Source organism: Bos grunniens, chromosome 22, assembly GCF_055505025.1.
Source record: "Bos grunniens cultivar Pamir isolate PY7600 chromosome 22, Bosgru_T2T1.0, whole genome shotgun sequence".
NCBI lineage: Eukaryota > Metazoa > Chordata > Mammalia > Artiodactyla > Bovidae > Bos > Bos grunniens.
In genome coordinates, this window is record NC_141186.1 from 54,221,697 (window position 1) to 54,245,617 (window position 23,921).

Consider the following 23,921-nt stretch of genomic DNA (forward strand, 5'->3'; position numbering starts at 1 on the left):
CTCTGGACCCTCAGAAATGTCATTCTGTCTTTCTGGAGGTCTTACTAGAACTGCATAGATGAAAATACTTTTTTCCTTTCTAGTTTTATTGCTGATATAGCTGCAGATAAAGATGAATGTTTTTTGGCCTTTAGGGCAGTACAGTGATTTGTTGAAAGGTCAGCAAACAATGGCCTACGATGACCTCAGGTGCTATTCTTGATTTACAACCGAAGGACCCAAATCCATCATGCTCTGTGTGAGTGACCCTGAGGCCCACGTGCTTCCTGTCCGCACACCCTTGGCTCTAATAGCTCTAACTAGAGTTCACCTCCAAGAGGGAGGCAAATATTCAGAAGACCTGATCACACATAAGCCTTACTGGGGCGCCTCCAGGCTGACACTCACCTTTGCATAAGCAGTTGTCTTAATAAACCATTGTCTGAGGTACTTCTGTTCCACCTTTGCTCCAGAACGCCATGAACAGCCGTGTTCATCCACCTGCTCATTGGCAAGCACTGTTTGGTCCACTGGGTCCCAGTTAACCAAGGCCTGTTATAATTCATGAAACAAAATGATGCAATCTGGTGAGTATATTGAATAGGATCATATGGAGGTCCCTCACATGTGAGAGGGGCTACAAAGGCAGTATTTCTGCTCTGAGGCTTAAGGGCAGCTCCTTGGAGCATCGTTTGGCAAGGAAGCTACTGGCAAGCTGAAAAGAAAGAACGTGAACCGCCCCAGAGCCTTCACCTTATCAGGACAGGCCTGGGAAGGGAGGCTGTATGCATGCGACTAACTCAAGTTCAGAATCTGCTTGTTATAAAAGGATGGACCTGCAGATTGGAAATTTTAGTAAAGAGAAGAAAAGAAGAAAACAATGATACCCAGCACTTAGCGGAATTGGGTTATTTTAGGGAAAACAATAGGTTTCTCTTAATAGAAATAGCCAAAACTTCCTGAGTGATTACCATGTGCCAGATGCTGTACCAAATGCTCCCCTAAGGTCGGCTCTTCTAATCCTCACGACAACCTTTTGAGGTAAGAATATTACTATCCTTAAGTTGCACAGGAGGAAATTAAAGAACAAAGAGATTAAATAACTTGCCTGAGGTCACACAGTCAGTAAGTAACAGAGACAGCAGGGTAGGAACTCAGGTCTCTAGGAATTGTAAACATTTTTGTGATTAAAAAAAAAAAAACTTCTGTTTAAATTAGAGTACAACACACAGAGTAATGTGAATAAATCTTTTTTTTTTTTTAATAAATCTTAAGTGTACAGCTCGATCTATTTCCACCATCACTCATCAAGACACAGCATTCCCAGCACCCCAGAAAATTCTGTTCTGCCTTCTTCCGATCAACATCGGCCCCCCAAAAGGTAGCAATATTCTGAGATCTTTCTCCATAGATTTCTTTGGCTGATAGAACCTATAGTCTTAACCAGGATGAAGTTTCTCTCCACAGAGTTCTAATTTGGTTTTAGTTTCATTTAAAACACCCCTGCCATTTACATTCACTCCTTTAAGAAAGCGTTTGTTTTCACTCATTTCTTTATCTGGCCGTGCCAGCTCTCAGTTGCCACACGTGGGGCGTTGTGGCGTGCAGAATCTTAGGTCGTGGCACGTGGGATCCAGGTCCCTGACCAGGGATACAACCCAGGCCCCCAGCACTGGGACCACCAGGGACCACCCTGCACTCACTCCTTTATGACATTAGGCACTACTTAGTACAAAGAGGGCAACGAGTACAGAGACGTGTTTGGGCAGTGGAACACATATGTTGTGTTTTAAAATATTAATAAACGATTCTAATAAGACGTTGTGCTGGATATTGTCGATTTGGCCCTCCAATCCTCTTTCCACCACATTCTTTGATGGAAGTTGTCCCCTGTGCCCACATTAACCTGGACCCTTGCCCTCTGACTGGGTTCAACCAGCTGGTTCAACCAGCTCCTTCCCGTGTGGCTCACGGGCCGGCCTCGCCTACTGCTCCCGCTACCACTCTCCCAGTTCCAGGAATGGCTCCCCTATGTCGCCCCTGCCACCCGAGGTGGGCAAAGGCTTCCTTCTGTTCCTAGTGTCACAGGTGCCGGACCACCCCTTGTGGTGGGGTGTGGGCTTCCCCGAACTCTGCACAGAATCCGCCTTTTCATCACGTTTTCTTCAGTGACTGCTGTCAGGCAGGCCCTCTTTTCTTCTGCTGGGACCCTGACTGATCCAAAGACATATCTAAAAGTTACATAAAAAGGAGGAGTGGAGGAGAGGCTAACTTCCATGGGTTGTGATTTTACAATTAAAAAGTAATATACCCACTGCAAATTTTAAACATGTAACGCGTAGAGGAGGGGTGGAAAAGACATGCATAGAGTGATTTTTCTCCCCTCTTTCTACAGTCCCCCAGATCCTTGAATCCATAGACAGAGAGAGACACAATATAGGACAAATGATTGAAGACCTAAAAACTTGAGGTGAATAAGCCAAGGGTGGCTTACTTATCTATTATTATTGCCTGCCCGTATTAGGGGTGAGGGGAAGGATACCACTTAAAAGATATAAAGAGAGGGCCAAGTACTGTTCAGTAACCAGGACAGCTCCTTCAAGAGCCCCCTGCGCCCCCCAAACCCAAAACCAGTGCACAAGTAAAACAGTACAAAATATGAAACAGAGAGCAAAAGCCCTATATGCCTTCACCTCTGCCTCCTGTCCCCACTGCAAACCGCAGGAGACATGAGGAAGCAAACACTCAGCCCTGCGGATTGCAAGAACAGGACAGGACTTGATTTTCTCATCAACATTTCCCACACAGCCTGGCAGCCCTCAGACTCCAAGTTACAAAATGCACTGAGGGATGTGTGCTCCTAAGAGGTTTACACATTATAATAAAACCCTGCTATCAAATGAAAGACAAACAGAAGCAAAACACAAAAGCAATCTTCCCCCACTGAAAGTCTTGATGGGGAGAAGAAAAATACAAAAGGAAATAAAGTTTCTAATCAAAGATGCATTCAAATCAAAGGGACATCCCTGGTGGTCCAGTGGCTAAGAGTCTGTGCTCCCAATGCAGTGGGGGCCTGGGTTCAGTCTCTGGTCAGGAAACCAGATCCCACATACCTCAACTAAGATCTGCTGCAGCCAAATAATACTAATATAAAAAAAGATGCATTCTTGTAAGTACTCAGTCTTGTTTCTTCTCAGGACCGTGATCCATCTCAAGCACAGAGTTACAGAGTTCAGAGTTGGCCTTTCTGCAGGTGGTAAAGCCACAGGTGGTCAAAATTCAGGGCCTGTAGGGTCCAGGGTGCACAGCATCCATGGCCTCTTGAAGGCCTGGAGCTGACTTCCAAATCTTTCTCTGGGTCTCCTCTCTTACGTAACAGTCTCTAACCTACAGCTTCCCTTCAAGCCATGGTCTGTCTTCTTTCATCTGGCATTCCTGGGTTTTCACATCTTGAACACTTACTTTGATGGATGCCCTGATTTTTAAGCAAGCACAGTCATGCTCCACAGAATACAGTTAATGGACAACTTCACTGACTGTGGTCACTCCCCTGGTTAATTATGGTCTCTATCACCTCCGAGGCCAACGCCATGCTCCTTACAGTCAACTAGTCTTATATAAGCAAAATACAGCCTATCTCTATATTTTCCAATCAACTTTAAATCAATACTGAAATCAGTAAAACACCTGCAAAAACACTGAACTCTAGCTGACTTGCCCACTGCTTCTCTAACACAAGTTATCCAGCAACATCACAGAATGAGCCGTCATCCTGAAGAAGAGAACCTCCCCAAGTTGATCAAGGCTTAAATGCCAAGGTTAACATTTTTTTGGTCTGCGGGATTTGTGGGAAGCTTTCAGAAAGCATTTTAGAAATGCACGTCACAACACGATTCTACGCAAGAAGCGACCGTGTTCACAGATTCCAGTTTGTACAGACTGTGGTTTGTACAGATTCCAGATTGTGGGTGCTGCATCATTTTTGTCCCCTTCCCCTCCCCTTGGCTGTTGAGTTCTTGAAGTCGTGGAAGACCATGGGGTCCACTGGGGATTCTCAAGGCAATTTCATTCTGATGCTTTTAAAACTTAGTTTTAATTGGAGGATAACTGCTTTTCAATGTTGTGCTGGTTTCTGCCATACAACAACGTGAATCGGCCATAAGGATACATATATCCCCTCTCTCTTGAACCTCCTTCCCACCCCACTCCTGGCCTACCCCTCCAGGTTGTCACAGAGCACTGGCTGAGCTCCCTGGGTCATACGGCAACTTCCCACTAGCTGTCTGTTTTAAATATGGTGATATATAGCATTGAATCAGCCTGAGTTTATCAGCCCTCTTTTCTGCGACACGGACACCCTGGTGCCTACCGCCCCAGCAGGCCTCCTGTGTCAAAGCTCGTCCTTTCTCATCTCATCCTGTCCTTCCTCTGGATCCTCTCTCCGCCTGCTTCCCTGGCCCTCACCCTCTTCACCAGCTGCCAGTCTTAACAGAGTAGATCCTCCATTAGCATGCTCCTTCTCCTCAAGCTCTCCTTCCGTATGACTGGAGACCTTTTCTGAGTATCCTGCCATGCAGCTTCAGGTTCCAAAGGCTGGTAAGATATGCTTTAGGGTATTGATTTTCTCAAGGACTATTAGCTTTTTTCTTGACAAAAGCTCACTTAATTAAGGAACACCACACAGATCTCATTAAAGGATCTAATTCTCAAAATCGATTTTGCTCTATTCCATCCAGAATGGGCCTGAATTTGGACTCGGTCCAGAATGGGGTGGGGGGTGGGGGGGTGGAAAGTTCCCAAGGCCACCGCTTGCTGCTTGCACTACCTTCCAAAGACACCAGGGGGCAGACTGGGAGAGGCTGCCTGTTTGTGCCCCGCGTCTCTTTAAGTAGCTTAGGCTGGTGAATTAACACTAGCAGCAGCTGCCGCTGAAATCAAGGGTCAAAGACAAATTCACAGATTAAGTGGCGCTCCACAGTTCCCTAGAACGTCCAAGTAGAACATGGCATCATTATTCTCTCTACTAGCTACATCCACGGAATTTCTTTTTTTTTAACCAGAGAGGTGATATTTAATGTTCTCCCAAGAAGAAGTCTCTATTCATATTTTTGGCTGAAAATATTTTTGGTCCGTGACAGCAAGAACAGATTCGCTTCTTCGATGGAAATAAACATTTTGATGGACAGTGCTTGTTAAGAACAAGAGTTAGACTCCAGCTCTGCTTTGTAATGCTCTGCTAAAATACTCTCCCTAAATGTCCATTTATACTTACAGCAGAACTGAATTTAAGGATTAAGGCTATCTTTATTTATTATTTTTTTTAAAAGGCTATGACAATGCCATTAGAGGAAAAGTATTAATATGTGAATTATTTTTTTTGCCAAATATGCTTTACAAAGTATGCTATATGCAGTTTTTTTTAAATCAAATTAACTTTCTTATGCTAACTTCAAAGCTTATATTTTGAAATAAACCCCAGAAATAGAAAGGGTTATAAAAATAGATATATCAGTATGTTTTATGTTTTAAAGCCAATTTGAAGACGGCTATCCAATAAAAGGAAATCTACCTGGAAAAAAATACTTTGGATTAGAGACAACTCTGGTCCTCAAACAATGTACCCAGTGTGCATGTTACATTCTATTTATGATTTTTTTCCTTAGATCATGTCATTTAAGTGACTTAAAAGAACGCATCAAAAAAAATTTAAATCAATAACCAGCAGTAAAAACACTGTCTTTCTAAATGAATACCCATGAGACAATCTACACTGTTTTTCTGTAATACCTTTCCTTGTGCAGGCTGCCTCAGAATTAGCCAGGAAGCTTCAGGATTTTTTAACTTTTTGCTTTTCCAATTTAAATATAATAATGACCCTAGGTGACTACAGGCATGCACAGATGGGCACTTATTAAGGATGTACTCTGTGCCAGGCACCATCCAGCCTCTCCACAAGCATTCACCAGTTTAATCCTCGTAACAACCCTCTGAAGCGGGGAGAAGAGGCTTGTGGTAGGCAGAACAATCACACCCCAGAGATGTCCACGTCCTACGTCACTTGCAACCGGTGCCACCTACATGGCAAAAGGATCTTGGAAGACATCTGATTAATGAAGGATTTGGAGATGGGGAGATTAACCTGGATTAACCAGATGGGCCCAAAGTAATGAAAAAAAGCTCTTATAAGAGAAAGAGGAAGGCAGAAGAGTCAGAGTCTGAGTCTGAGGAGATATGACAATAGAAGCACAGTCAGAGAGATTTCAAGATGCTCTGGTTTTGAGGATGGAGAAGGGTCCAAAATCAAGGCTGGGAGTAGCCTCCAGAAGCTGGACAAGGCAAGGAAAGAGATTTTCCTCTCGTGCCTTCAGAAAGAAGGCAGCTCTGCCAACATCTTGATTTGTATCCCAGTGAGACCTATTTCATGGACTTCTGACCTCAGAAACTGTAAAACAATGAATCTGTGTTGTTCTAAGCAACCCAGTTTGTGGTAATTTGTTACAGCAGCAGCATCAGGAAAGGAATATAGGCTGTTTCCATGACAGAAGGAGTCAGAGGGAAGACTGGACCAAATTCCCAGGGGTATGGATATCAGAGAGGTGTGTGTGTGACACTGATCTGGAAATCACTGGGGAGAAGAGATATCTGGACCCGGGAGCACAGTTGTGCTCATGCAGTGGGGGACCCCCTGGAACCCCTTCCATGTTTAGAAAAGTTACTCAGCTCCTAAGACAGTGCTTATGACTGGCTTTGGCTCCAACCCAATATTGAAGAGGTTAAGCTTCCTACTTGGGTTTGATGTACTTAGAACTGAAGCAGCACTAACAAAGAGCGAAGCAAGTGTCCTATGAAGGAATATTACAGTAAATATTCAATATATTCAGAGTCAGCTTAACTATACAACACACAGATACAAAAAATCAAGTGTCTCATAAAGGGCTATCAACACAGCCAAGGGCTTCGTGCAAGAACTGTTTACACTGCTATATTAACGTGTTACCTCTTTCATATCGCATCCACAGAAAGAGTAACAAAGCAACTGAGGATAGTTAACACTGGCTAATCCAACTGATGCCGTGTACCACTGCTTATACTCTAAAGAACAGTTTTACCTGCAGGATGTCCTCTGCTTTGCTGTAGCTTTTTTGTGTTCTAGTAACTTTGATTTTTGTCTGTCCTTCCTGCTATTACTTGGGATACACAACGTGGCTTGTGATCTCTTAATCCCTCTGCTCGGACCCATGGGTGATTCCGGTGTGGAAACCTGACTGGCGTACAATTCTGATCCACCTGAGCAGGGAGGTTCTTCTGGGAAGGAGTCTGCCAGGCTGCTCGGTTAGCACAGAACCTGGTGATGAAAGTGGGAAGCTGATATTTTCCCACCAATTCCCTTCTGACCCTTTTGCTTCTGAATGTTGAATAATGCTGTTAAGAAAAATTATTCCAAATTTAGCAAAAGGGGTTGCTTCTTCAAGGCAAGCTGGAGTTGGCTAGCAGAGCCACAGCCCCCAGGGATTATCTGATTTTTTAGGGATGTTTACCTTTGTTTGACTCCCTCTTCATTATTAAGTTATTTTATTGGGTTGGCCAAAAAATTCACTTGGGTTTCTCCATAAGATGGTATGGAAAAACATGAATGAATGCTTTGGCCAACCCAATACAACTCTGCAAGGGTGCCAAAGAAGAGGTTAACCTACAGAAAACACAGAGCAACACCAAAGCTTTCTGTCTGAGAGTGACACAAATGGCTCTCAGGCAATGACAAAGCAAATGATTTCTGATTCACGGAAAGACTGTCCCCAAAACTAAGTTTATGCCCGGGAGGACACTAAGCAGTTTTGATCTATCAGCAAACACATTTCACATGCCTTTGACTCTACAAATCGTCCTTCCTTGAAATATCATTTGAACCAGTCTTAACATACAGCTGGTTCTCTTGCTAATGAACGAGCTGAATACAATCTTTGACACATGTTCATTTTATATTTGTATGGGAGTCATGTTTCTAACTTTTGAAAATTATTCTGTAACAACACAATGATACGTCCTACACAACAAGGCCTGCTGCAGTCAGCACCCTGGACAGGTACTTCTGTCTCTCCCTCTCCTCACCTACCAGCTTCTGGGCACAGGAACAGCTATGCTGTGTTAACAAATTAAACTGACTCAAGAGCGTTTACAGTGGTTACAGATGAGTATGACTTGACTCCACAAAGTTCTCACTTTCAATGTATCCCAAATGTTAATGGGGACTGAATACTTAAAAAAAAAAAAAAAAAATTAACAACATTGTATTTTAAACAACCAATATTTTAAAAATATCCTCAGTTTAAAGCTGAGAGTGGGTTTGGGATTGTATACTTTGTACAGAGCTTCTCAGTGTGGTTCATAAACCTCTGGAGTCCTGGAGACCACTACAAGGGGTTGGCAGGTCAAAACTATATTCATAATAATAATAACACAAGGGTAAAACATTCATTCGAAGGGTAAGATAGACCAAAACATTTTAATGTAACGAGGGTGCAAAAAGTTCACTGATATTTAGATTCAACATTGCAACTGACCTTTAAGAAACCATCACTTGTTGAGTTTTGGTATAGTATTAAAGGAGGACATTCATAATTATCTGAAGTGATTATAAAAATACTCTTTTAGCAGGCTTTGTTTATTAGTTCTTCTGGTATTTACCATTATAACTTTATGTAATAAAACTGTACTACTTTAAGTTTGATTACTATCTTCAGACAATTCTGCTGACCCTCTGCCATGTAATATGAGATACTGAGCACGGGCATACAGCCTTCCTCACACAAGACTCCTCTTCTAGTTTCTGCTACCTTTATCTTTAGCTTTAATGGCTACATTTCAACTTAAAAAAAAAATAGACATAAATGTCTAATTCTCCTTCTATGGCTCCTTGTTATGAAATACATAGGGATCATCTCTCACTTGCTTCTACTTCTCTTTCCCCAATTCCACCTCCTGACTTTTGTTAGCTAGATTACTTTTTATGTTGTCAAGGTTTAAGAAAATTCATGTTATCCTGATATTCTAAACTAAGCCTTCTACACGAGTTGCTATACTGATTCTAAAATTTTTTAATTGAAAACATAATGAAATTGATACAGCCACTATGGAGAACAGTATGGAGATTCCTTAAAAAACTAGGAATAAAACCACCATATGACCCAGCAATCCCACTCCTAGGGACATAGCCTGAGGAAACCAAAACTGCAAAAGGCACATGCACCTCGATGTTCACTGCAGCTCTGTTTACAACAGACATGGACATGGAAGCAACTTAGATGTCCATCGACAGATGAAAAAGCAGCTGTGCTACATGTATACAATGGAATATTTTCAGCCATAAAAAGGAACACATCAGAGTCAGTCCCAATGAGGTGGATGAAGCTAGAATCTGTCATACAGAGTGAAGTAAGTCAGAAAGAGAAAAACAAATATCGTATACCAATGCATTATATATGGAATCTAGAAAGATGGTACTTTTGGGCCTATTTGCAGAGCAGCAACGGAGACAGACATAGAGAACAGACTTACGAACAAGGCTGAGCGGGGAGGAAGGAGGGGGTAGGGTGTATGAAGACAGTGACGTGGAAACATGCGCTACCATATGTAAGACAGATAGCCAGCGGGAATGTGCTGTATGACTCAGGGAGCTCAAACCGGGGCTCCGTAACAATCTAGAGCAGTGGGATGGGGAGGGAGGTGGGAGGGATGTTCAAGTGGGAGGGGCAAACCCATGGCTGATTCATGTTGATGTTTGATAGAAACCAACATAATACTGTAAAGCAATTATCCATCGATTAAAAATTAAATACTTTTTTAAAAAAGAAAAGGAGAGAAGACTGAACAAAAAAACCCCATAAAAACCATAATGATTAAAAGCGTATTCTGTTATGATGGGAATGTTTTCTATCTAGACTGTCCAGCACTAGCTACCAGCATCTGAATGTGACTCGTACGACTGAGGACCTGAATTTTTAATACTGTTTTAATCTTAATTACTTTAAATTTCAGCAACCACATGCAGCTAACAGCCATCGTCATATTGGACACTGCAGCTCTAGGCCACGCGAGGATACTATTTCTCTCATTTCCCACCATCTAAGGCTGATCTTACCATGGGGTTTCCAGGCGACTCGTCGTAAAGAATCCACCTGCCAATGCAGGAGATGGAGGAGACGCGGGTTCAAACCCTGGGTGGGGAAGATCCCCTGGAGGAGGAAATGGCAACTCACTCCAGTATTCTTGCCTGGGAAATCCCATGGACAGAGGGGCCTGGTGGGCTACAGTCCACGGGGTCACAAATGGATTGGACACAACTTAGTAACTAAATAATAACAACAACAAACTTTAACTCACCTCCTTTTGATAGGCCAGCCCAGCTTCGTAGAGTTTAATAAAGAGATACTGAGTCCATTTGTAGTAATCCGGTAAACACGTCGTTATTTCCTGCCAAAGAGGGGTAAAATTATGTATGGGCCACTGTAAACATTCCCTCTCCCAACATATGGATCTGCTTTGCAATTCAATTTTGAAAAGCAATCACTCTGCAAAAATATCTATCAATCTATAATATTTTTATCAATTTGTGAAATAAGAGAAGAAGCAATTTATTCTGGGAAGAGAGATGTTATTGAAATGCCGACCTCCTGGGCAACCTTTCCCAGGGCCTGTTTAATGATGAGAAACTCGATGTAAGTCTTCTGCACAGCCCCATGCTTGCAAGTAACAGCTGAATTACACTGTACAGACTTGAGTACTCCCTTTTTTGTCAGCATAAACATATTTGGGGGCCATAGAGCTAATTCATAAATGTAGTTCATTTTGGAAGCAATCACAAAATTCAAGAGGAATATTTGCTAGCTTCGGTACGATCCTCACTGGAAAACAAACCTGTGTTTCTAGATACAACTGGGGCTTGATAGCTCTTTTAGACTCATTATATTCCATTTATCCCATTATGTGAATCACGCTGGAGTCTACTTAGGAAGGCCCATTAGAAACGTTATCAAATAGTGTTCATAAACTTAGTGAAAAACCACCTGGCTTGTATTTCCAAGCTTAAGTTGAACGTTCCCAAAATGTATTTTCTGTCCTGAGAACACATGTGCTATAGAATCTGTAAAATCAGGTTGTTAATTAACCAGCTGATGAGGTTTAATTAATTAATTAACCAATAAGGTTTGCAATTGAGGAAATCAACCAAGCATAAAAACCTCTGCGTCCTCACTGTTTCCTTTCTAGGGCTCTTCTTTCACTGCCAAGGAGAGCTAACAGAGCAACGGATGTAGGGCAGGGGACATTCCAGATGGTTCATCTGTCATGGACGACGGACAGAAGGCATACTTCTATCAGAAGAGCAATCGATCCAGTCTTTCTCCAGATGAGTGAATAAGGAGAGATTCTAAAGCCCAGGAAAGGAGGGTAAGGGCGGCAGCAGCTGAGCAGGGTGGCAGGTGAACTCCTCCTGTCCCCCATGGGTGATGTTTCCCATGGAAGAGTCCTGGGTCCTTTTTTTGTTGTTTTGTAACAATAGCAGAGGAATAACTATCAGAGAACAAATAACTCTGATCACAGGTTCCACTCGCCGCTGCAAGGCAGGGAATGAATAACCAGCCAGTCTAACAACTCTGCCCACACTGTAGCTCGCCCCTGCCAACGCCGGAGCCACACGCACACACAGGCCACACCAGCTCCTGGGGCGCACGGGCATCGAGTCTGAAGAGCATGGGACACAAAGCACTTCACTGACACAGAATCAGACCAGCACACTGTGGGTCTGTTCGTGCCCCCAAACCTCCAGATTCATCCTCATCCCATCATATTTTCCTCACCAGCCAGCCGCCCCCCCGCCTCGCCCCCCGGCCCTGCAAGCTTAGGGCAGAACTCACTTTCCTGATAAGCAACTTAAGAACTTCCATTTCTAACAAAACCTGGGGCAGGGGCTATGTTTGGTCCGTTTCATTTTGCTCATCATGTATGCTCAGGTCTCGAAACAGCAAGGCACCCCCAAATTGATGTTGAACAAAACTAAATAGATATAGGAATGTCAAATCAAATTTGTATCCCTTATGGGAGTTTCATAAACTGAACTCAAGTTACACAGGTCCACAAGATGAACTGGAATAGCAAACAGGGTCGGGGGAAGGGGAAGGCGGTGGAAATATTCCCAGACCTTGTTAGGGTGGATATGCTTTTTAAAACTGTTATCCATTAGAGGTCTAAAGAAACAGGGGAAGCAAATATGACAAAATAATGACAACTGTTACATCTAGTGACTGAGCTCTTTTCTCTGTTTTTCTGTTTATTTAAATTTTTCAAAACAAAATATCAAAATACTCCTAATGAATATGTATGTAGGCACGTATATACATATATATTTCCTCAGCCCCTGGATCTGCTTTCATAGACAGAGAGTAAAAATTACATCGCCATGGAACAGCATGATAATCTTCCCTTAGGTATGTGGTTTGGAAAACTGCTTTTATCTAAAATAGAAAAAAAAGATGATAGATCCAGTCGGTGCAGGGGGGCGGGGGGAAGATCATTATCCAACCAAATATTAGGCTACTTTCAGTTAGATGGGTGACACAGACTGCGGTGTCTTGGGAAGTGTCAGCTCCAAGGTGAGACGGTGGGTAGGAGGTACGGACCCCTCCTTCCACTCTGCCTTCAAGGTTCCATTCCTCCTTCAGCCTGTTTCATATATATTGCATTTCTACACATGTCATTTGAAGAAAAAAAAAAAAAAAAACCACACCCGCTGCTAATAGTACAGCCTGAAAACCACGGCTCCGGGACGGCCATTCTAATCCCAGCAGAACTGCTGCAACACGCAGCTGCCTCACTGGCGCTGTCTCCCCTCCTGAGATGCTGGCGCTTCCTGCCTAGAGGAGGCTGGGGACGTCCTGGGGACAGGAGCGTCGCCCCCACCCATTTGTTCCCACCTGCTGCACACAGGGCCCAGCATGACCCTCAGCACCGCCATTCCACGAAGAACTGCCCGGGCAGACGTCCAGTCTCACAGGAACCATACTAAGTGTGCTGGCTGGGAGCACCCTGCTTGGAAATGCATTTCCTGAAACACCCACAGAACCTTTCTGGAACCTCCCTCCCTCTGCTTTGTTGACTTGAAGGGAAAAAAAGCCAAAAAAATCCAAACAGCTACTTCTAGTCTTCTAATGCCTCATCTCAGTAAAAATCATCAAAGGTATCTTTCTGAAATTAAACTGCTTAAAAGCTTTACCTGTAGTCAACTGGCTAGAAAATGAGACTCTTTTCCCATGTTTTGGGAACTACTCATTTAAAACCCAGCCCTGCAGACGAAGGTCTTCTGGGGGGTCCGCATCCACAGAGATGTGAAAGGGCGCCCTGCCTCTTCCTGGAGCAGCGGGTCTCGATGGGGACACTTGCTCCCCAGATAACGACTGGAGACAGGCAGCATGTGGCAACTGTGGCAGGGCTGTGGCTGGGGGCGTGTTAACGGCATCTGCTGGGCGGAGGCCAGGGATGCTGCCGAAACCCTACAAAGCACAAGACAGCCCCTTGAACAGAAAGTTATCCGGCCCCAAACGTCAATAACGCCAAGGTGAGAAACCCTGCTCGAAGGGTTTCGATCTTCTTAGCTGGAGTCTGTAACCACAGATGGATTAAGAGGAACGAGCAAGCAGTTCTCTGGAGGGTGGTCCATAAAAGCAATCAGATGTCCCTGGCAAAAGTAGAAACGGGCCTAAGCTAGCTTAGGTTTCCCTCTCCCGCTGGGGTGGCCCCATCTCCGCTGAGCACGCAGTGCAGTGCAGGTGGGGCTGCTGCTCGCTGTGGCCACCAGCCCGTCTGCCAATGCTGAGACCGGGCAGAGGGGAGGCCTGGCAAGCGTGGGGAGCCGGCGGACACGGGTTTGAAACTGTTAGGTGTGTGTGATGCTACTCACGGGGAAGGAGTGACTGACTTTACCATCTAAAATTTAAATCACTCAATATGCCTCCGAGTAGCTGTCTGACTTGGGAAAATGGGTAAAAAATTCATGTAATACATTTCCCGTTTAGAGAGGCACCCGGTTGTTCCTGATGCAACACCAGTTTATCCCCACCTGTGAAACAGATGTTGAGCGGACAGGTTTAAAGGTCACCCGCTGGAACCCAGCCGACAGCACCCAGATGCCTGGGCCCAGCCCTGCCTGTCCTCTGAAGGGAAGCCTCTGTCTGGGGGCGGGGGTTCCCAAGCTGTGGATGGCGCCAGCTCGGCTCTCCGCGAGACCACCGGGCCCTCACACGAGGGCTGTTCCCTGTGTCCCAAGGCCCTTTTCTCTCCCGTGCCTTTCTTGCTCTGCTTTCCAAATAAGCCCACCCCCATGCAAAACCATCCTTGTTTTTAAAACAAAAATTCAGGCAATTCAAAGTTATAGCTCTAAAAGCAACTGCAATTCAGCCACACTCCACATATATCTATATAAAGATGTCAACTTTTATAACCCCCTGGGCTCTGCAAAGTGCAATCCAGCTGCCAAGAGACCCAATTTATGCATCTAGAATCTCAACAAGTCTCATTCCGCCACACTGCAGTTTTTACATTCAGCGATACCTGGCTTTTAGCATTAGAAATATTTTGCACATTCACAGCCAAATCCGAGGCCCAGTGGAGAAGGTGACACTCACTCAACATGAACGAGGATCAAAATGTCCTCCCTTGAGGCCGGCCCCCCACACCTCAGTGACTGCACAGATCAATAACCCCGCCGGCCTTGCCGGGACCGCCCTGCACAGTGATTCGACAACGGCCGGAGAAGCCCGAGTCCCAGAGGCCCACCCGACTGTTTCGGAGAGGAAAACAGTGCTTGGTCTGTGAGGGTGACCGGCTCCTGTGGACCTCAGGCTGACCTTCCTTGCTCCAGGAAAAAGAGGGAGAGAGAGGGTGAGCCAAGGGAAAGACAATCCACTCGGCAGCCGTGTGACTGGGTTCCAGTCCTTGCACCGTCATCCGCATGTGGCCACAGTCAAGTGTCCGTGTCCAGGGGAGAGGGGCGACGAGGCCCGTTGGAGGGGCCTCAGGACAAATGTGATGATATGTGTGAAGCACACGCCGGGCACAAGTGAGGGATCGATGGTGCTGCTCCCCTTGCTTGACCCAGAGTGTGTCGTGAAGGAGTGAGGCCGGCTCGGTCACCACATCCCTCTCAGAGGCGGCTGATGCCCTCGTGGGGCTGCTGGACGGGGCGGGAGGGAGAGCAGTGGGCTTGGGTCAGAAGAATCTGCACTCACCATCCCTTACCAAACACTGGCTTTCGGACTGAAAAGAGATTGTGTTCGTGAGGGAGAGACCGAACCACAGGACCCAGACAGGTAAATCCACACAAGATTGCTCCCAGCCGCCTCCGGCGGCAACGCCCACCTCAGGGGGAGGCAGAGAGGTTGCCGCCGACCCCCCTGCAGCTCAGGCAGGACTCAGTTGGGTCTGTGCCTCTTGATCCCACTGCACTTTTGACAGTGACGGGTCCCAGATCACAGAACTACTAACGTCACTCGAGGCCACCGTGCATGTAATTTGCATTGCAAACCTCGGAGTGTTTAGGTCAGCTCTCAGGATTTAAGAAAATGAAACAGACCGAACCAGAGGCAGCATGTTCATCAAGTCGGTCACTGGACGGCCCCGAACACGGGAAAATAAACACGGCAAGAAGGGTGAGCAGCCGCCAGGCATCACCTCCCCGCTCCTCACTCTCACCAGAGCCTTCTGCCTCTGAAACAACCAATCTTGTAAACAGAGGGGATGTGGGTACTCACATTCCTCTTCTGTGCATTTTTGTCACTTGCTCTTTACTGCAACGGATCAAAAGGAAATGGGTGGTAATGGCCTTGCCTTTTATTCCTTCCCACGTTTTTTGAGTTCTGAAGGGGAGGGGCTGTGAAAGCCGAGCACAGCTTAAAGGCTACAGAAACCAGTCTCAGGATTCATACTGTGCCGCTTGGGAGGAAATATACATCCTGCATCAGATGCTCCTCGCTGGTGGCGGTTCAAGGTTCCCGTCCACAGCTCAGTGCACCTGCTGAGTTGGAAGAAGGGGAGTGGGGGAGCGGTGCTCACGAGCAAAATCTGCCGGAAGAGGACGTGTACAACCACCCCCACGCGGAGCCCTCTAATCTTAGAGCTGGCTCTCAAACTTGGTTGCACCTTGAAGAGGACCTTTGAAGGTTGCTGGTGCCTGGGTCTCACCGCACCCACAGAAACTTCATGTGCTGCCAGGGCTGAGAACTATTGCAAAGAGGTTCTTCCCAAATACATCCCCCTGCCAACACTGCCTAAGTGTTTGGGCCTGTCCTGCCCTTGTGTCTTCATGAACTGAATTTAACGAACCAGTCTTCGACAGAAGCTAAGGGCACAATTTAGTCCATACGAGATTTCTAACGAGCCCCTCCCCAGCTGCAGTGTCCTGTGTTAAAAGGGTCTCCCCAGGGTACTGCCTGGATTCAAATCTGCCCTGTGTTCTGCAGCCCCGCCCCAACACAGATCCTCTTCATTCTTTCGGTCAATGTCCACTCTGCCTTCACAAAACAAACAGAAGAAACACCAAGAAATAATCACGTGAAGCCCACCTCCATCCAACAGCCACAGAAACCTGGGTATGTAACTACCTGTGCTCTGCGATCAGCGGTTCAAAAACACCCGACTGTCTGACAGCTCAGCTGTCCTCCCAGAGGAGGCACGGCTCTGGAAGGGGAGCTGCAGAAAGCCCAGAGTGGGCTGGCCCTCCCCTGCGGCTTCACGGAAAAGGAGGGAGGAGGATGGCTAACTTCTCACTTAGAGGCTCCTGAAGGGGCTTCAGGCCAGACAGGGACAGACAGCATGGAGATGGAGCGCTCACTCAGCTCTGCCTCGGAGTCTTAATTAGCAAGTAACAGGACACAATAGTACACGACTCTGTGCTCCCAAACTGCTCCTCCTGCCCTCTGCTCCCTTCCTCTCCCCTCCCACGTCTCTCAGTGGCTGGAGCTGCGAAGCAGGGGCCGTGAGAACTGCTTTACAGGAGGAAACCCCACCTTGAGGGGAGGGAGTGGCCTGCCCGCAGCAGCCCAGCACTGGGTGGCGGAAACAACTGGAACCCAGGACCCTGGGCTCAAAGGGGACCAGGCAGCAAGACAGCACCTTGGTAAGTACATCCGGGCTGTGCCCGGACTGACTCAAATGTGTGCTCCAAGGAGGTCTCGGTAAATCAGGCAGAAGCAACAGGCCAGAGCACTCCTAGATAAAGGAATACCGGCGAGTATTCTGTTAGGAATAACAATGCTCAGTTCCCAGGAGGCTCAGTGGTAAAGAATCTTCCTGCAGTGCAGGAAATGCAGGTTTGATCCTGGGTCAGGAAGATCCCTTGGAGAAGGAAATGGCAACTTGCTCCAGTATCCTTGCCTGGAAAATCCCACGGACACAGAAGCCTGGTGGGCCACAGTCCATGAGGTCACAAGTCAGACACAGCCGAGCATGCAGGCACACAAATATCCTGGGGTCACAAAGGGGCATCCACACGGCCACCCGCAAAGCCCCCGGACAACGTGGTCTGTATCCATATGACCAATTCCGACAACCCTGGCTCCAAAGGCAAGGATGTGGCCTAAACGCAGAACCACCGGGGAGTATAACGGGGGAGGCTGGCTCACTGTCCACAATCCCCGGGGAAGAGGCCCAAGGAGGCCTACTCACTTTCTGAGATGCTGTTACAAGACGGTAAAGGGCCAGGTAGACACCTCTGCCTGTGAGTAAACGAGCAAGAGCGGTGCTGGACTTGGCAAACACTCAGCACACCAACGAGAGGACAGAGGTGACGCCAGGCCCACGGGTGTGCCAGAATCACCCGGCTCCCCTCCACGCAGGGTGCGGGCGGGTCCGTCTGCTGCCCAGGCCACAAGGGCATGAGAGAGCCCGTGTGCTCATGCCAAGCATATCCCCATCTTTTAGGACCCAACAGACTTCTTGGCTCTATTATTTAGGTCCCCAGGTTCTATCCACCTTCCTAAACAGGCGGTTGGCAGGGAAAGGGCAGAGGACGGAAGGAGTGAAGGACAGGCAGTCTGAAGCCTGGGCTCGGAGCACTGGATTCAGTCCGTGGGTCTGCTGCGGACTCGCTGTGACCCTGGACCACGACTCATCTCTCTGGGCCTCGAGGACCCAGGAATCTGGAGAGGGTCAGCCTGCCTTTCCAACACTGGCCCAGTAGGTATACGTGGCAGATGCTCAATAAATCTTCGTTAAAGCAACAAATACCTCAAAATTCAGGACATCAAGTGTCACCAGCGTAAAAAAGAAGAGAAAAAATTAAAGCTTTGAGACAGAGCCCTTGCAAGTTTTCTTAAATGTAACAGGTTTTTAAAAGACTAGAATGTCTTTTTCTCTTCGAACCAGTCTGGCTTATTCATATTAAATGTTGTCAAGTATGGGTTCACATGAGAAATGTCACTCCAATTCATACTGAACAGAGTGTTCTAAGAAACCTGTGTGCAGAAACCTCAAACCTCTAAAGGCAAATGAAGAACCACATATATCTCCATTAGCGACTTCTACAAAATCAAAAACAAATGATGGCTTTTCAAAAGGAGACACGCTTGAGATTAGTGTCTCAGCTCCGTGGTATAACACCGGTTCAGAATTCTGTGTTTCTCCCCATTTAATCCAATCACGGAGAAAACATTCATGAAGGGTCTACAATTACCCTGTCCTTATCCCGAGAGACTTAACAACAACCAGCTGTAGTGATAGAAGACGGAGGTTTAGAGGACAAAATTTCCTCCATCCAACTCAGGGCTCTCTTTGCTCACTCACTCATTGAATTATGCCACAGACATTTATTGAGTCCTGACTGCAGATGGGCCCTGGGTCAGAGAATATGAAGACTCGAGCCACCTACATTAAACCTTTTCAGTCTCTCTTTCCTTAAGCAGTTTCTCTGAACTGTCATTCCCATTCCTATCTCATTCGTTCCCATTTGTCTCTGAGAGAAAAGAGGCAATCCATCACTGCCTCACCTCCCACAGGCATTCCAGAGCACAGCCCTCTCCCCCACCTCTCCTGGTTCTGCTTTATTCCATTCCATTTGCATCTCTCCCAACAACTCTTTGCCACCCACAGACCCAGCCAGGGGTCCCTGTCCTAGGCCACATGGCCACTGCTTCCTCCCTCCTAAACTATTTGCTACTCCCTACCCACTGGCAAAGACCCTGATGCTGGCAAAGAGAAGGTAAAAGGAGAAGAGGGTGGCAGAGGACGAGATGGCTGGATGGCATCACCGACTCAGTGGACCTGAGTTTGAGCAAACTCTGGGAGGTGGTGAAGGATGGGGAAGCCTGGTGTGCTGCAGTCCATGGGGTTGCAAAGAGTCGGACACGACTCAGTGACTGAACAGCAACGACTGCCACTGCCCAGGCTTCTTCAGCCTCACTGTCCCCCTCCTCTCGGCCCCATCCTTCCATGCCTCTTCCTTCAACCATCTGTTCAATTCCATCCTGGCTGAGTTTCTGCCTGTGGCCTCCTTTACCTTCCCGGTTCTCCTCCTTTTTTGCAGAGCTGAGGGAACAGGTGTTAATATTAGAGTAATTAATTAATCATGAACCTAACATTTGTCTAAGAACTCATTTGTATGTAATTATGTTTCTTCATCTCAGGACTAACTTTAGCCTGAAAATGAGCATTTAATGAAAACTGAAAATGACAAATGCTAGACACTCCGCTTTTACAGAGCATGCATTTTATTCTCAAAGGTCTTGTTTTTCAAATCTAGGGCTACAGCTGAATTTTCGTCATTTGAAAGGTTCATGTTCTACGTGCTCTCGAAGCCAATTTAGAGAAGGAGCGTTAAAGAAAAGGAAATCATGGTCTTTGCAGTTTTGAAGACAGCTCACACTGTCTTTCTGAACTGAAATCAGGCTGACCAGTAGGCTCCTCTTTTGCTATTCTCCTGGCCATTATTTCTTGAGCACTGTCAATTTTATGGTAACCTGAAAGCTGTCTCCTGCTACAAACGGCACAAGTTTCTGTAAACTATCCATAATGGGACAAGAAGCAACAATTTGCCTAATTGCTTGGTAACTGTTCTTTGCCAGCTGACAAGAATTTCATCAAGGCAGTCAGACAATAGGGACAGCTTTTCTATCTAGACAGCTGGGAATGGAAAACCCTCCATTCAACTACAGATGAGATGAATGGGTGTGAGTTGTAATTTGTTATCAGTCTACTTGGGCAGAAGCCAGTATTTCAACTATTCATACCAAACCAGCTCTCCACCATTGTTTCATTTTTCCTGGGAGGAAAAGAACATTAATTTTATCTGCAATACACTTGAAAATTTCAGGATCAACAGGGCAGTGTCCTCTGAAAGATATTTTTGAGAAGTGAGTTCTCTAGGTTTCCTGAATAATGAGAAGGCTATTTGTTAGAGACGGGCATGGGTCCAGACGAAATATCAATTCATCAATTCCTTGGATGCACAGTGACAGTGGTGTCCAAGATGAGCTGTTCTGCTGCTTGCGAGCTCTATAAGCAACGAGTAGTAGAAACCCATCACAGCCTAAAAGATGTCATATGTGACACAATGTAGCCCAGTGATGTTTAAGGGAAGGACTAGGGGCAGGGAAGTGCAGACCAGAATCTCACAGGAAGAAGGGCGGATTTAAACCTATATATGCCACCTTCTTCTGGGGAGATGGAACAGATGCACTTTTCCCTGTTCCTTCCACTAAGTACAGCTAAAAATCTTAGGGAACGTTTTATATATATATATATATATGTGTGTGTGTGTGTATGTATGTATAAAGCAAGCACAGACTTGGATAAATTGAGAAGAGAAGGCAGGCTAATTAGAGACCTCAGCACCTGAGGAATGACACACTGGTGAGTTTCATAGATTTTCTTTATGCCTCATAAGTCCCAGAATTGGAGCTAACAAAGCCAGTAAACCAGAAATGCCAAGGAGTACAGACAAAAAAAAATAAAAAAGAAGAAAGAAAAGCCCGTTTCCTTTAGCCAAAGTACCATGAAAGGGACAGCCTAATGAGAGAAAATTTAGACAATTACTGCTCCATCCTACTCAACACCACAGGAAAAAATGACAGCCCTATGCCCACCAGGAAGTGGTTAATAGAGGGTCTAGACTTACAAGCCTGGGGGGCCAAAAACAAGGGAGCCCAGTCTCTCTGCATCAGGGCGGTGTCCGAGGAGGTGGAGTGGAAAACTGGGCTCTCCTACTCCTGCTGGACACCAAGCTTTTATATACAGGACAGATAAATAACAAGGTCCTACTGCATAGCACAAAGAAACTACGTTCAATATCCTATGATATATATAAAAAGAGAAGGCATATATATATATATAATTGAATCACTTCTCTGTCAACAGAAACTAACACAACATTGGAAATCAACTTAAATAAAAATAAAATCCAAGTTAAAAGGGGGGCGGGGAGCCTTGGCAGTGTCAGTGGAGACCACAGCGGTGGGGAAAGGGGGTCTGGACTTCGACCCCAACCAGCAGTAATGAGGTGCCCCTCTGTCTCTCTGATGGGCCAGTGTCAGAGGAGTTCAAACAGAGAGTCAGGGAGTTCATTCTTGCTCCATAAACACTGTCTGATGAGCCTCCGGGATGGTGACATGCAGGAAGGTGGCCTGCATGGTCACAGGGACATGCAGTGGGCATCCCAGGTGGTACTCACCCAAGGTCCACCTTGGCAAGGCCCAGCACCAACATGCACTGGGACAGAAGATTCTGCTTGAGACCCTCCTGGGCCCCATCCTCTGTACTTCTTCCAATGGCTGTTCATCTTGATGTCCTTGGTAATAAATTGGTACTCTAATAAGTAGCAGACGGGTTTCCTGAATTCTGTGAAATTTGTGAACTCTTGCTAGCGAATTAATCAAGGAGGGGTTGTGGAAACCTCTGACTTAGAGTCAGCTGGTCAGAAGCCGAGGTAACAACCTGGACTTGTGAGTGGAATCAGAAGTGGGGGCAGGGGGACTGTCTCGTAGGGCTCAGCGTGTAACCTCTGGGGTCGGACACCATCTTCACGCACATCTGGAGTCAGACGTGAGGCTGGTGTTGCAGAGTACTGAGAGTGTGGGGGACACACAGGAGTGTGGTTTTCCTCTAGAAAAATCATACAGAGAACATTCTCTGATCATAATGCTGAGTTTAAAAACGTTGAGTAGTGAGTCCATTTATGTAACTATGAGAAACTCTGGTAGGTGGTGAAGCTGGCAACAAGGCAGGGATGACCGTGAATGTCAGAGCAGTAGCTCCACATGCTGCTGGCAGTGGGGAGAGACAGAGCACCGACTGGGAAAGGGCCCCCAAAGAGCTTCTGGGTGCTGCCAAGTTTTATTTCTTAACCTAGGTGGTGGTTGGTTGCACTTCCGATAAAGCGTTAAGTTTTATGTACATGCTTTATGCTCTAGTCTATCCACGTCTAACATTTCACAAAGAAATAAGTTATAAAAATAATACTGTATTTGCAAAAACATTGCCTATTTTTTTTTAAAATTGTGTTTTTATTATTCATTTATGCTCTGCCACATGTCAGAAAAAACTAATGGTAGGTCTTATTGTGATTCCTACCTAATAAGGTTTGGGAGTACGATCATTCCTAAGGTCCTTTTTTTTCTGAAGAGAAAAACAAAACCACAGACATACTGCATCAGGGTGGGACCCAGAAATCTGTGCTTTAACAAGCCCTCTTGGTGATTCTGAAGCTTGCCAATGTTTGAGAACCACTGGTCAAAGTACACACATAAATTAACCTCGTTATTTTCATGGAGTAACAACTTTATCTTCAAGGCCTTGTGGATACTGCCTCCCAGTGCGCACAGAGCACCTCGTGTTGTACACCTACAGGCACCCATCCGGTCAAAAGCTGTACTGGCTGTCATGCAGAACTGACCTGGATATCTGGTTCAGCCATAGCGAAGAGGTTTGCACTCTTATTTTCTAAAGTATTTGAGGAGTGAGCTAATCTCTTTAATAACAGTAAGAACCTGAGGCTCAGAGGGTAACAGATCACACCCATCCTGTGTGAACAGCAAGGCCCATCACCAAAGCCCAGGCCTCCAGGATGAGTGTCCAAGATCCCATCTCCTAGAAGCATTTAACGAGCATGCAATTGGGAAATTCTATTCCATGAGCCAAAGCATGCATCCTTCATAGGGCTCATGACCACAAATGGGCATGAGGATAAACAAAGTATTCCCTGCTGCCCCAGGACATCTCCTTCTTCAGTTAGGGCTGAGGAGTCCAAGAACGTTATCCTGGCTGAAGCAACCAAAAGCTTCCCCTACCATGTTTTAGGCTGGCAAGTACTGAGCTGGCACAGAAGTGCATGGGGTCGGCCGCACGTGTGCGAGGTATTGGTGAGACAAGGTGACAATTCTGAACACTAACCCTTACGCATCAGCACCGGGCTTCCCCGAAATGAAAGCACTCTAGACAAACTGCCAGTTCATCTCAGGTAAAACAAAGGTATTGCCTCTTCCCTCCCGGTCAACAGAAGAACATTTGGAAGAAGGTTAATTTTTTGATTTTGAGGGACAGCAAGTAATCCAGACCCAGAGATCTACCAGACAAATGGCTTCACTTCTGGAATGATCTGAAGGAGGACTCAGAGAGTCAAACACTTCGAGGCCCGGTTGCACGTTGTCAAGGCAACCAGAGCTCTAAGCTTTCACAACTGGCATCTTCCCAACCAGGTTTTCAGGCGATCACTTGCCCTAAGTTCTTTTTGTTTTAAGCCAATCTTTAAATTCTTTTAAAATAAAAACTGTGAAAAATGTATCTTTCTATTATCCTAGAAACCTCATTCTTTCCTGGAGTTTAATCCCTCCTGTCAAATGTCTAGTTCTCTCTGTAAATAAAATTCCAAGGTAGTCAGGCCCTTGAGGCAGTAATAGTTTTCACTT

At 46.0% G+C, this 23,921-nt stretch overlaps 1 protein-coding gene across 5 annotated transcripts in view; it reads right to left on the minus strand.

Moving 5' to 3' along the window:
• LARS2 (leucyl-tRNA synthetase 2, mitochondrial) overlaps positions 1–23,921 on the minus strand; it is a 146,478-nt gene that overhangs the window by 79,101 nt on the left and 43,456 nt on the right. For all 5 annotated transcript variants that reach the window (XR_015151777.1, XM_086368423.1, XM_086368422.1 and 2 more), the window contains 2 exons: positions 10,360–10,449; positions 388–531 (listed from right to left, as the gene is read on the minus strand). Coding sequence is in view for 3 of the 5 variants with exons in the window: in XM_086368422.1 (XP_086224548.1) it covers positions 388–531; positions 10,360–10,449 (234 nt within the window). In the remaining 2 variants the exon portion in view is untranslated. The remainder of the gene's footprint in view (positions 1–387; positions 532–10,359; positions 10,450–23,921) is intronic.